The 13,746-nt window shown below is 36.9% G+C and overlaps 1 protein-coding gene across 1 annotated transcript; it reads left to right on the top strand.

Annotated features, from left to right (window-relative positions):
* The first annotated feature begins 11,614 nt into the window (after positions 1–11,614).
* Positions 11,615–13,437, top strand: LOC116135178 (zinc finger BED domain-containing protein RICESLEEPER 2-like). The gene is made up of 6 exons (XM_031420885.1): positions 11,615–12,089; positions 12,207–12,395; positions 12,560–12,876; positions 13,020–13,093; positions 13,218–13,246; positions 13,334–13,437. The coding sequence occupies exons 1-6, from the start codon at positions 11,615–11,617 to the stop codon at positions 13,435–13,437; spliced, it is 1,188 nt and encodes a 395-aa protein (XP_031276745.1).
* Positions 13,438–13,746: the final 309 nt, after the last annotated feature.

Genomic DNA, 13,746 nt, shown 5'->3' with positions numbered 1-13,746 from the left:
ATATTTTGGACCCGTATATCTCGACCTATATAAGGACCTGTACCCGTTTGACCCAACCCGTACCCGACCCACCCACCCGTTTTGCCAGGTCTACCCAAGGGGTTGGAATCTTAGTAGGACACTGAGTCCTTCTTTGAGAGATAATCACTATCAGGAAAGAGATAGGATATTTTTTTCTTTATCAGAATAAGTTTATTTGTTTGAGTAAGGTTCAAAATCTCAACAAAAGAGGAAATAGAATATGATTCCGATTTCCTATTTATGGACTATTGTAAACTAAGGGGTTGGAACCCATTTCAGCTTAACTTGTAGAATAGCCCAACTCATAAAGTGGGCAGTTCACAAGGTGATTTTAAGCGTAGGCCCAATCGAGATTAGGCTAAGGCCTTGGGCCATGACATGTTTATTTCATTTTGGGGCCTCGTCAAGCCCAAGACGATTCTTGGCCCTAACAGTTAGCCCCCCACTCTCTAAGTTAAAGAGTATTTAGCTTAGAGAGTAGATTTAATCGAATGAGTGCAGACTGAGCGGATTAGTGATAACAGCTCGTTAGGTCGAATGGACCGTTTTGTGGATTAGGTTGATGACTTATCGACTTGAGGTGCAAGTCCTTCAATCAGTCTGGGCCAATTGAATGTGTAAATCTATAAATCGGTCTGGGCCAATCGAAAGTGTGAATCAATAAATCAGTCTGGGCTGATTGAAGGTATGAATCAATAAATCAGTCTTGGCCGATTGAAGGTGTAAATCTATAAATCAGTCTGGGCCGATTGAAAGAGTGAATTTATAAATCGGTATGTGCTGATTGAAGGTGTAAATAAATAAATCAGTCTAGGCTGATTGAAAGTATAAATTTATAAATCAGTGTGGGCCGATTGAAGGTGTAAATCAATAAATCGGTCCGGGCCGATTGAAGGTGTAAATTTATAAATTGGTCTGAGCTGATTAAATGTGTAAAACAATAAATCGATCTGGGTCGATTGAAGGTGTAAATCAATAAATCGGTCTGGGCCGATTGAAGGTGTAAATATACAAAGTGGAGCTTGTGGTTGAGTCAACGTGACCGACTTGTAGTTGAAAATTAATGTATTGGGCCTTGTGGCCCAGTTGATGTAAACCAATTATAGTTGAAAAAATTATAGATATTGAGTATCGAGGCCATGTCGGCGTGACCAACTATTGATATAATTTGGGTCTTGAATCCAAGTCGATGTAAATCAATTGTAGTTGAAAAAATTTGTAGATGCCAAGAACCGAGGCCTTATTGGTGTGACCGAATTTCAATGTTATTCGGGCCTCGCATCCGAGTCGATGTATATCAATTGAAGGTGAACATAGTAGACGACTTGAAACAACTTCATATGGTATTTTGCATGGTATACAGTTATCCACAATAAATTGAATAAGAGAAATAATGATGCGGATGTGCAAGACCAAATGAAAGATAAAACTCAGATGTCATGTATGTATCAAGTAATAAGCCATATGGAGAAGTGATGCAAGACCAAGGGAAGAATAATCTGACCTGGAGAAATGACATTCTTGGCATGCATGTTCTTAGCAACAAGCTTTCCCCTTCAAAATGTCGCACCCATGCTTCCTAGTCAAGATCATTCACGCTTTAGAGGGGTTTTTATTCTTTGTAGAGTAGTTTGCCTTGGACTTGGCGAAATGGCATCATTTGATCGTTTTTCATGCTAGCCGAGTGAAACTTGGCTTTGCTATGGTTGCTTGAGTTTGATTTCAACAAGTGGGAGGAGTCTCAGTCTATTTGACAACGAGCATGATTAGGCCAAGTTGACTGTAATTGATTCTGTCTAAGCGTGTATGAGTGGTTGAATGAGAGGTTTTGGAGATCTCAATTCATCTTGGAGGATGCAGCCTTTGAAGGCGTCTTTTGTGGAGTCTTGTTTTCAATATTATGCGGTTAGCCAGACTAACTACAAGAAGGTGGCTTGGCCTTCGATGGTGTGACGCTAACGTGCATCCTTAGTGGTGATGGGTTTTTTAAGTTTTGAAAAGGAAGCTTTTGGATTTGATAACTTACCAATTGGTTTATGCTGTGTGAAGGCTTTTTCTTTTCGACTCAGTCTGCAAAGCTGATTGAATTATGTTGAAATAGAATAGTTCCCAATAAGCACTTTCAGCAAAAGGGTTCTTGGTTTCAAGTTGGTTCCATTCAGTGGGCCAAGTCGAGTGGAGGGTGAGCCTTCGTTCATTGCCGTGTTCGATAGAAGAAGTCTAGAATTCACTTGTGACCAGAGCCATCCTATATTTACAAATCTTTAAAAGATAAACAATGGTCTCTTTGGAGGGTAGCAAAGCTCAGTTCAGTAATATGTCTTGGGGCTCAATTGAACTAATATGGTGTGATGGTTGACTTTCAAAGATTGCAGCATGGATGGCACTTGTCTTCTTCTTTTCTTCATCTTTCATTTCAAAAGAAAGTTAAAAAACCAGAGAGGGTCTTCTTCCTGTTTTTACAATTTTTTGTTTTTTTTTTTTTAGTTGTCTTACCCACCATGTTTCAAGGTAAATCCCATTCTCTCCCGCCGATCTGTTATTTGGTCCATTTTTGCTCTAGAGTTTGCATTCCTTTTGGAGTTTCTGGCCAAGATCATGCTCAAAGAAGCTTCCTAATGAAGATACTTGGGGATTCATTTGTTGATGTTATGGGGAGAAACTGGAGGGTGGTGAAAGAGCCGAATAGAGTGATTTGTGTGAGGATAATTTGGGTGGATCAAGCTGCTTTGCAGAGCCAAGTGGAGATGTTCGATGAGGATTCAGAGTGCTTGGAGGACATACGTTGTATTACTAGGTGGAGTAATCATTGCCTGGTTCCAAAGAAGTCAGTGCGAGTTAGCAGGTTTGAGCCGAGTCAAACCATGAGGAGGATGCTAGTGCCAATGATTCTGATTCTGAAGCTTGACAAAGATGGATGTAAAATATGATTCTTTTGTGTGTTGGGGACTGTGGTTGTGGTCATGTTTTGAGAGTAGAGTGTTTGGGGAAAGAGTGGGTTTTTTTGTGAAGGAGTAGACATGTTTTAGGTGTTCTCTCTGCTTGTTTCGACTCGGTGAAGAGGGCTGGGCAAAGTAGAACAAAAGGAGGTGGGAGCTGGCACTACTTGGCACCTCACTTGGTCAAGACGACCGAATGAAATGAAGAGTTCAGTGGGAAGATAGAAAGAGCGGGAAGGCCAAGGGAGTTGCGTGGAGGGAAGTAGTAAGGATAAAAGAGAGTTTGAAGAGAAGAAAAACGAGAGAGGAGGAGACTGATTGCCGGATTCTGAAGCCCACATGGTGACTGTAGATGATGGTTAATGTGAAGGCGTTTGGGAGTTTCTCTTGGTTTGGGTGGAGTGGTTTGCGGATTTTCTAGGTGGCCATAAGATATATGACCATGCCGAGTAAGACTTTTAGCAAATCACCGTGTGGCTTATGGGTCAAGATTATGGCATCGAGATCTACTAATTCGAGTCATGGTGGTTGAGCAGAGGGAGTGAGTGAAAGGGCAGGTCATTTGGAAGATTGCCAGGGCTCTACAGTGGGCACCCAATTATAGATGCAAAAAATCTACCGTCATAAAAATAGGATCTGATCCCGTGAGGTTGAGGCTATTGATAATCCGCTGGACCTACGTACATGAAAGGACAAACGTGAAGCTTCTAGAAAACACCAAGGTGGTGTTTGCCATAGGTACTCCGATGCTCAAGTTAGCAAAGCTGAAAGAGATTATTTGATAAGAATTAAGGAGATGAAGAATTACCAAAAGTCTTGTCGAAAACTAGGACTATAGTGAAGGCGTCGGGTTCTTAGGAGCAAGAACTTTAGGAGCAAATAGATGGTTTTGAGTAGTGTAGATTGACTATGCGAGATTCCCCTTTATGAGAGGGCATGCCTCTATTTGTATAGTGAACCCAAAGGGTTGGAATTTGAGTAGGACATTAGGTCCTACTTTGAGAGATAATCACTATCAGGAAAAAGATAGAATTTCTTGTCTTTATCATAATAAGTATATTAGTTTGAGTAAGGTTCAAAATCTCAGCCTCGGATTAACACATAAAGTGAAAGGAAAAATCAGATGAATCAGATAAAAGACATATTAAAAACATTATTAAACCGAATGACCTAAAAGATAATAACAATCTTAGATTAAAGTTTATCAGATCTCAAAGACTTACAGCCTTAGCGTAAGAGTTTTAAGTTTACCTATTGTTTTTGATAAACCAATTTAGGTAAAAATCGGATGCCGTCCTCGCTTAAAAGTTAAACATCAAATTCAGAAACATGTTCTCAAACTCAAATCACGAATTCAAAGAGATAGAAATTTATAAAGGAAACAAAAGCTCTTTCTCCTTTCAGATATATTCAAAAATACTAAACAATAATTGTACTACGAAAAATAAAATAGAGTGAAAGTAGTGCTACAAGACTGTTGATGATAATTTTAATTAATTCAATTTAATTTGTCTTGTACTTCCTTACATCACCCAAACAAGGAAATTATTACACTAATTTCTCTGTTGCCTTCTTGAAAATGGTTTTGAAGCATGATTAACCTTTACTTTATTAAACAGGGACATCAATAATGAGGTGAATTCTGGTGAAGAATTTTGCTATCAATATTGTAATGAAATAATCTTATGTATGGTAATCACAAAAGTTACGGTTGATCCCATTTGCTGCCAATAACAAGTTATGCCCAAGTCCAAGTATTGATTTGAAGATAAGTTAATCATGCAGTAATGCAGTTAATTACATTTACCAGGTCCAATTTAAAAAACATTACTAGATAAATACCATCCAACATTTAAAATAGTAACCCTAATCAATCCTTACATTACAGCATAAATAGTTCAAAAAAAAGGGTAAATATGCAAGACAATAAAGGTAAATATGCAGAGACAATAGCATTACATTTCCGTCTATTTGAGTGGAAAGTTTAACGGCCAGCCAATGTTCGCATCCTTTTCTACAGCTTCATTCAACAAAATTTCATCAGTTGAGCCCATTAAAGACGTCCACATTGTGTAGGTTTTTTCGGTGCAATCTTGTAACATTTCCTGAAACAATGAGACCAAAGCATAGCTCATTATTATTTATTGCTTATAATTAAACAATAAATCCATATTATATATTTAATGCTACATCTGTTTTTTATTGTTACCTCATTGAGGCCGCAGTTGATGAAACTATATTTGCATTCTTGGTAATTATCAAATTTTTGAATTTTGCAAGCAGTTAAAAAAGCTGATGCTGCAATAATTGAAGGCCTGAATTTTGTAAAAGTGATATCTGTAACCACAAAAAATTGATCAGTTAAATCCTCTATTGAATCAAAACATATATGCTTTCTAGAATACTTACCCCCTTCTCCTTGTATTATAATCTGATTGACCATGTTGAGATTAATTGAGTTTAGCAGAGGAATATTCTCAACAAAATATGGTTGAAAAATAAATGCGGTGAAATCGCGCATTTCCCAGTTCAACGCTTCTACAATAGTTGCCTCCATTTCATATATGGATTTCCTCTTGTCAGACATACCTTTTTTTTCCTTATGAACGAATTAATTGAACAAACAAATAAGAAATGAGAAAAATAACTTCAACTTAGAATAAAAGATGCATATATATAAAATTTTTACCAGAAATTGCATAAGATTGAATTTGGTAGTTCTTTGCTTCCAAGATAGGAAAAAACAGGTTATGGTAATTAGATCTATTTCTAGATCTTCTTCATGCGTAATCTAGCAAAGAAATTCAAATTCGTTAGAAAATCACTAAAAATCTTGCAATTATAGCACATAAACTTTACATTTTGAATTTGTAATTCTAGAGTTCGAACCTTTGAAATGTACCGTTCAAAGTACTTGATAGCCAGATATGGTATGAATGTATCAAAGCAATCAGATACACTTTCATATACATGTTTGTATTCCTACAAAATTTTTCATAAATTATCATATTAGTTCATAATCCAAAGAACATTAGACTACACAAGTTCAAATTTATCAGATATCTTAAGTTTAGTTCAGAATCAAATAATATTACATGCACTACAAAAATTAATAAGAAAAAAACGAAAAAAAAAAAAGCCTTTTCTTATATGTCTATTTTTGCTTCCTGTTAATGCCCAATGTTAAGAAAACAAATCCTTAGCAAAACTGTATATGATAAAGATGACGATACTATTGGCAACTATATAATATACATAATAAAATATTTACCAGAAAGTACAGAAACAAGCATCTGTAATATTGATATTATATATATATATATAAATCCTAATCATAACACTGTCCATGTATCCCGAAATCTGTTCACCTTTTAATAGATGAAGTTTAAATTGATAAATCCTTGATGATTGCTACAATATATGCCCTACTAATAATTCTCGAAATTCCCCTTCTTTGCTTATTTACAACAAATAAAGAATGTCATAATTATTTGGAAAGAGATGAGATAATATCTGTCACTGAGCAATCAATTCAATATATTTCTTCTTCTATCATACAAATTGCAAAATTAAGATGTGACATCGGTTGTACAAGATACTTCACATCTTAAATTGCCACTAAAAAAGAAATAAATAAGTTGAGATCCTATACCATTACAGATCTGAATTCATTTCAGGTCTCTATTACCCAAATAAATATGTTGGTTGGAGTTATATACTTATATGGGTGCATTTTACTTTTGTCTTGCTTCTTTTGTATTAATTTGTCTTGTATTTCTATATCTGTGGCCTCTTATGCATGCATCCATTTTTTTGGGTAAAAGGTAATTTTATAAAGAATAATGAATTACACCTAATAAGGGGAGAACCCCAAGCACTTCAACCTTTGCGACAAGCAAGGCAAAGAAACAAAAAAACACAAAAACCATGACATAAAATCCTATTCACATCAGCCTGCAACCAAAAAAAAAAAAAAAAAAAAACAAGGAAACAGGAAAGCCTACACAGACCAGCCCCAGAGGGGAGAACAAAGAAAAGAGAAGAACCAGCCTTAATTACCCAGGTCAACTGAACTCAGGCGGAAGGCAAGGAGACAAAGGAAGGCCGCAGCTAACAAGGAGACAGGGCCGAATGACCAGCAGCATAGACTAAATCCCAAGATACCATCCAACCAGGACCTCACTAAACAAAAACAACAAAGACGATACCAACCAATCTGTACCATCCAACACAACCAAAGCCCTCCAAACCACCTCACAAACCATCCAATAGAAAAACAAATCACCTACCTGCACATATCATACCAGCAGACAACACAAACCAGATTGGCAGCAATCTGGATTAAGTGCCACATAACAGCCAGCACTCCAAAAGCCCCCCAAATCAAGGCCTCCCTGATGCAAAAGAAAAGCAAAGAAAAACACTGCCAAGCCGAGCCAAGCTACCAGCCCCACCAATCCTCCAAATCTCCAAAACCAACTAAAAAACAGCTCACCCGAAGCTTTCCCAAGGGAGGACACACCCAAAACATAACACACACACACCCCAACGAGGCCCCACCAAGCCCAACCAGAACAAAGAAGCAAACCGCTACAATCTGAATCACTAACCCTCTCTAACATTTTCACCAATGCAGCGCATAGATAATCCCCATTCCTCCAACACTTTTACGGACCTTCAAATTAACCTTAAACCAAAGGCTAAGCATCCTAAGCCTTACATCAGCCATAATTTGAATCTCAACCCACTAGAAGCAATGACTTTTGCCATTAAATAAACGCAAATTCCTCTCCTTCTATATCCAATAGACCCTAGGCATGCATCCATTTCACATGGTCTAAATTTTGACTGTCATTATTTGTTTATTTAATTATTTTTATGTTTGTGAGAACAGAATTGGTAGAGTATGATGCGCATGGATCGACCTCAGTAATTAATTTAATTTAATATTTTATATTCTAAATAACTTTTGATCAGAATAAAACTTTATACACAAACTAATCACTTACTTGGACAAGCAGTTTCAGAGCTTGCTTTCTCAGATCCGCTCTTGTGCTCTCTACGTAGCCTTCAGCAGCCATGTATTTCGTTTCCAGTGTAAGGTTCTTCTCAAACGCTTGTCTCCGTCTTAACTCCGTCAACTCCCTTGCCGCTTCCATTATGAAACACCAAGAAAAAGAAGGTGAACCGGGTGAAGGGAGAAAAATTATTCTTCTTCTTCCCCAGCGATGTCACCCTCGGCGGAACTACAATAATTGAATTCCGGCTTCGCTAAAAGCACCTGGGCTATGCCTCGAACTCTCTTAACTGGTCCAGGGGTTAACTAAGAACTATATCTTCGCCGCATCACGGAAAATTGCAGAGATCTTTGCTGAAGACAGCACGGCAATGCACGATCTTTCAGTATGTCCTTCTGCTGTAGTTCTTTTCCTAGCGGTTACGATGTAGCGAATGGTGTCTCTTAAGAGACTCCCGAGCATAGGATGTGAGTTGTGCTAAGTAAACGAGTTGTTCTACGTAATCGTCTGTTGTATTCCTGTACAATGCACAGCTTTCGTTTTTTTTTTTCCATATTAGTAGCCGGTACAATGCGTGCTTCTTTTATTTCTTTCTTTCTTTGGCCTTTTTTTTTTTCCTTCTGCATACAGATTTAAATGCAACTGACAAACGAAACGTTATTGACATCATCTTCAATTCCATTATGAAACACTAAGGAAAAACAAGGAACAGATGGCAAAACTAAGTAAAACGAAGTTGAAGAGAAATGACTGCGAAATTGGCATGCTTGTTCAAGCTCAGGGCAGCCGTTAATGATATCTGCTCTTACACATAATCTCTTTAAAAGTTCGAATCGGTGTTTACATTCATTTTAAATGTTAAATTAATAAGGTGAAGAAGATAAGGACATTTTAGGAATATAATTTCGTTTAATAAATTTTATTAAAATTGGGGGTTAAGAATGAAAGAGTTTTATTGGGACTAAAATAAAACTACTGAAAATTTAATAGAAATTTGGAACAGGTTAAATAAATTTATGAAAATGAAATTATCCATAAATTAACATCTCTTCAATCAAGAATGTCCCTAAGAAACTATAGACCTGGCAATACACTACCCGTACCCGCGGGTAAACGGGTACCTGTACCCAACGGGCGGGTACGGGTATCCCTCCACATGACCCGTTTCAAATCGACCCATGCCTAGCCTGCCCGTGAAATTTGCGGGTGGGTCGGGTAATACCTGCAATTGAATTTTTAAAAAAAATTCAAATATCCAAAATTCAAATAAAATAACAATACAAAACAAACCCTAAACTCCTAAAGACTAGGGGTGGGATAAATAATCCGAAAACCGAACCAAAAATTAGGTTTTTCTACAAACTGATTCGGTTTTTGGTTTGTGAAATTCTAAAAACCGGTTTGGTTTTTGATTTGAAAAAAAATTACAAACCAGTTAACCGAAAACCGGTTTTATAAAAGCAAAAAAAAATTTTTTACTCCTCACGCAATCATGCTACTCTATCAACATTCGTCTTTCTCCACCTCCATTCTCCAAATCTGAAAAATTTCAAATCTCTACACTTTGTTAATCGTCTGTTCGTCACTTCCAAAGTTCCAGACTCCAGTTCGCCAGCAATTCCAGTCTTCCACACCATGACTCCATCCACAATCCACGCCGTGAGGCGTGAGCTACTCCATCCACATTCCACAGTTCGTCAGTTCCACACCGTGAGCTACTGAGTAGAGCTGACTCCATCCACTTTCCAGTCACTGTGAGCTACTCTGTCCACACCGTGAGCTACATTCGTCATTCGCCAGCACCCAGCACTCCAGCAGACTCCACTCTCCAGTCAGGCAGTCACACCATTGTCCCATCGTGAGCAGATTCTTCTCTTCAAACTCCGATCTTGCGAGCTTCATGTTCACAGTCCACAGATCACTCTCCAGTCAAGCCACCGTGAGCAGACTCCACCATGAGGCTTAAGAAACATATTATGAAATTATATACAAAATAATAAATATTTGAATTTAGGGACTTAAATGAAACATTGAAGAATTTTAAGGATTAAAGGGTAATTTGAAAACCGATTAACCGGTAACCGAACCGAAAATTCGGTTCAGTTTACATTCAGTTTTTAACCGAAACCGGTTCGGTTAACCGGTTTATCCCACCCCTACTAAAGACTAAAGTGAAACTGAAAAGTGAAAATGTAACTCTCACTCTCTCAGACTCACAGTACACACTCATCACTCAACTCTCTTCTCTCACACAGCACGGCAGTAGCAACACGGTCAGTCGCTCACGACTCCCTCAGAGCTGACTGTCACCGAAGAACTCAACTCTCTTCTCTCTCAGACTCACAATACACACTCATCACTCAACTCTCTTCTCTCACGCAGCATGGTAGCAGCAGCACACTCAGTCGCTCACAACTCCCTCAGAGTTGACTATCATCGACGAACTCAACTCTTTTCTCTTACGCAACAGCAGGTCAACAGCACGTTCACGGCTCCCTCACAGCTCACTCACGCAGAACGCAACCACAGTCAAATCAGAGCTCATTGTCACTGACGAACGGTAGATTCCAAACCCAGGCCATGGCTGACGAAATAGCAGCAGTTGCATCTTTCCTCTCACTGTCATTCTGCTTCGACAACTCTCAGATCAGTCTCAACTCTGTCATGCCGATGAACGTCAACTTTTTCTCTCCTCTGGCTCTCATTCTCTCTCACTCCGACGTCGCCTTACTCCCAGCAGCAACCGTCATTGTCAGAGGTAAACACTTTCACCATGTTGGCAAATGCTTTGGGCAAACAAGACAATACATTTTAACTACCATCATTTGCATCGTGAGAATTGGGTTTTGATGCATTATTTACATTGTGACTTTTGAGTTTTGACTGCTTCATTAATTAAAGTAGTTGACACTTCTCTATTAGTTTACTCAATTTGAAAGGTCATTAATAATGTTGATATTAAATATATTGAAAGCTCATCCTATAGAATGAAACATGTTCTATATGCTATTCTTATTTAAATATATAATCGAGAGCAAATTTGTTACAAAAAACAAATTGGTTACAAAATTTGAAATTCACCCCCCTTCTTGTGAGCATTGAGTTTTTTATATGATTTTGAATTTCTATTAATGTTAGAATCATTATTTGCATTATGATTTGTGAGCATTGAGTTATTGGAGTTGAGGAGTGTTGACTGTTGAGTTGGAAAAATCTAGCCATTTGGTAGGGCTGGTTTGCTTGTAAAATATATGGAAGTGTTTTTTTTTTTTTTTTTGGATGAATTGTTATGATTGGTTAATTAATTTAAATGTAAATACTTTGTTGTGTCCTTTAGATTGGCTTGGTATGGAGAAGTCTACATATTTGTTTAATAAGGCAATAGAAATGGGTCGTAATATAGTCGTAGCTCAACCTCCTTCTAGTGGTAGTACTATTTGTCCAAAAAGACGTAAAATTTCAGATGTTTGGGGTCAATTTACAACATATATGGAAGACAATGGGGATGTGAGGGCAACGTTTTTTATTTTTAGTTAGTCTTATGCATATGGTAGTTCCACTCATGGGACTAAGAATTTGAGGTGCCATATGGAAGGTTGTCCTAAACGTACCATTAGTAGTGTAGATCAAATGATGATGGATTGTGATACTAAATTGAGACATTTAAGGATTTCTCAAGAAATTTATCGTGAGAAGATGGCAATAGGAATCATAAAACACAATTACCCATATTCAATAGTAGAGCATGAAGGAATTAGGGATGTCCACATATATTTGAATCATGAAGTTAAGCCTTATACTAGTAACACCGCTAAGGCGGATTGCTTAAAGATATATTATAGGGAGAAGGAAAAGATTAAGCTTGCTTTAGAGAGGGTTTCGGATAGAATATGCTTGACTTTTGATATTTGGAGTTCTTGTACTACTGATGGATACATTTCTTTAACGACTCACTATGTTGATGAGAATTGGGAGTTACAAAGTAGAATTCTTAATTTTTGTCATATTCCTCCTTCACACTCGAGAGCTCTTTTGTTAGAAATAGTGTATGATTTCTTAAAAGATTGGGGGATTGAAAAGAAAGTCTTCTCTCTTACATTAGACAATGCAAGTAATAATGATAAAATGGAAGACATTTGAAGGAGTCAACTTTGTGTGCAAAATACTTTATTATATGGTGGCTCTTTTTTTCATGTGTGATGTTGTGCATATATCTTGAATCTCATAGTCCAAGAAGGGTTAAAGGTTAGTAGCATAGCTTTACATAAAATTCATGAAAGTGTGAAATATGTTAAAGGAAGTGAGGCTAAAAGAATCAAGTTTGGAGAACTTGTTAAAAAAATTGGTGTGGCAAGCTCAAAAGGATTACGAATGGATGTTCCCACAAGATGGAATTCCACTTACTTAATGCTTGAAAGTGCGTTAATATACTGTCGTGTGTTTGTTCATTTTTCACTGATAGATCCCAATTAAAAAAGTTGGCCTTCAAATGAAGAATGGGATAGGGGGTGAGGATTTGCAAGTTCTTGCAACCATTTTATGACATCACTACTCTTTTTTTGGGTTCCCAATACCCCACAGGAAACTTGTACCTCAGGAATGTGTGGAGAGTTCAAGTGCGCTTATACGAAGAGATGGAAAATGAGGATGAAGTTCTTAGTACCATGGCAAGTCAAATGAAAGAAAAGTTTGACAAATATTGGGACTCTTATAGTGTTATGTTAGCAATTGCAGCAATTCTGGACCCACATTTCAAGTTTGAGTTTGTTGAGTTTTGTTACAAAAAAGTTGATGGCCCAATAGTATCAAGAAAGTTGGAGTTGGTCAAGCAAGAGTTGTATAAGCTTTTTGCTGTTTACGAGGGTCTAAGTTGCAATGAGGTTCCTGTCGATCCTTGGGTATAGACTAGTAGTCCTAATATCATTGGAGATGATATTTTGTAAGTCACTACTCCCTAAATATTTTTACATTCTTGTGATTAATAAGGTTTTGTTTATTTTGTAATTTTGCTTTATTAAATTTAAATATTTAAATGGTGCAGGAATTTGACTACTACAAGAGTGACTTTAGTGCTACTAAGAAATCCGAATTGGATACTTATTTGGGAGAGGCAAGGTTTGATCGCATCAAATTTTGCAATCTAGATATCCTGGACCATTGGAAGAAAAACAGTGATCGATACCAGTAAATATCAAAGTTCACTTTTACCGGAGAATGCATAGTCTTTGATATGCACCAGGACATGGATTTTTGGATATGAAGTTAAAGGTAACATTTTAACTTATATTTCACATGTTTTAATACTTTAGTTTGTTAATATATTACGATAGTTAACTTATATTTTGTTAATTGTAGAAGATGAAATTGATGATGCTCAGCTTGTTGTGCCATTAAGCCAAGTGCCAGCGGAGAAGGAGATTACAGAATCAGGGGCGGCTTCTAACGCCGTTAATGTGTAATAGACTTTGTTTGTTTAGTATGTTTGGTTGAACAATTCTATATGTTTAATTGTTTAGTGTTTAGTGTTTACTATGTATGTATGCTGAATGTTGAACAATTTTATATGCCTAGTGTTTACTAATTAGTAATTACTATGTATGTTTAGTGTTTAGTGTTTACTAATTCTATATGGTGAAGTTTGATATAAATATGAAAAATATTAATATTGAATTAATGTTGTTTGGTGAAATCTAATCAAATTTAATTTAATCATCCATTTATTTAATATAATTAACCAAGTTATTCGAGCTTAATAAATAAATTTTATA

This window comes from Pistacia vera, unplaced genomic scaffold (assembly GCF_008641045.1).
Source record: "Pistacia vera cultivar Batoury unplaced genomic scaffold, PisVer_v2 Contig296, whole genome shotgun sequence".
NCBI lineage: Eukaryota > Viridiplantae > Streptophyta > Magnoliopsida > Sapindales > Anacardiaceae > Pistacia > Pistacia vera.
The sequence above is the reverse complement of the archived record's forward strand: the minus strand, read 5'-3'. Positions and strand labels throughout refer to the sequence as shown.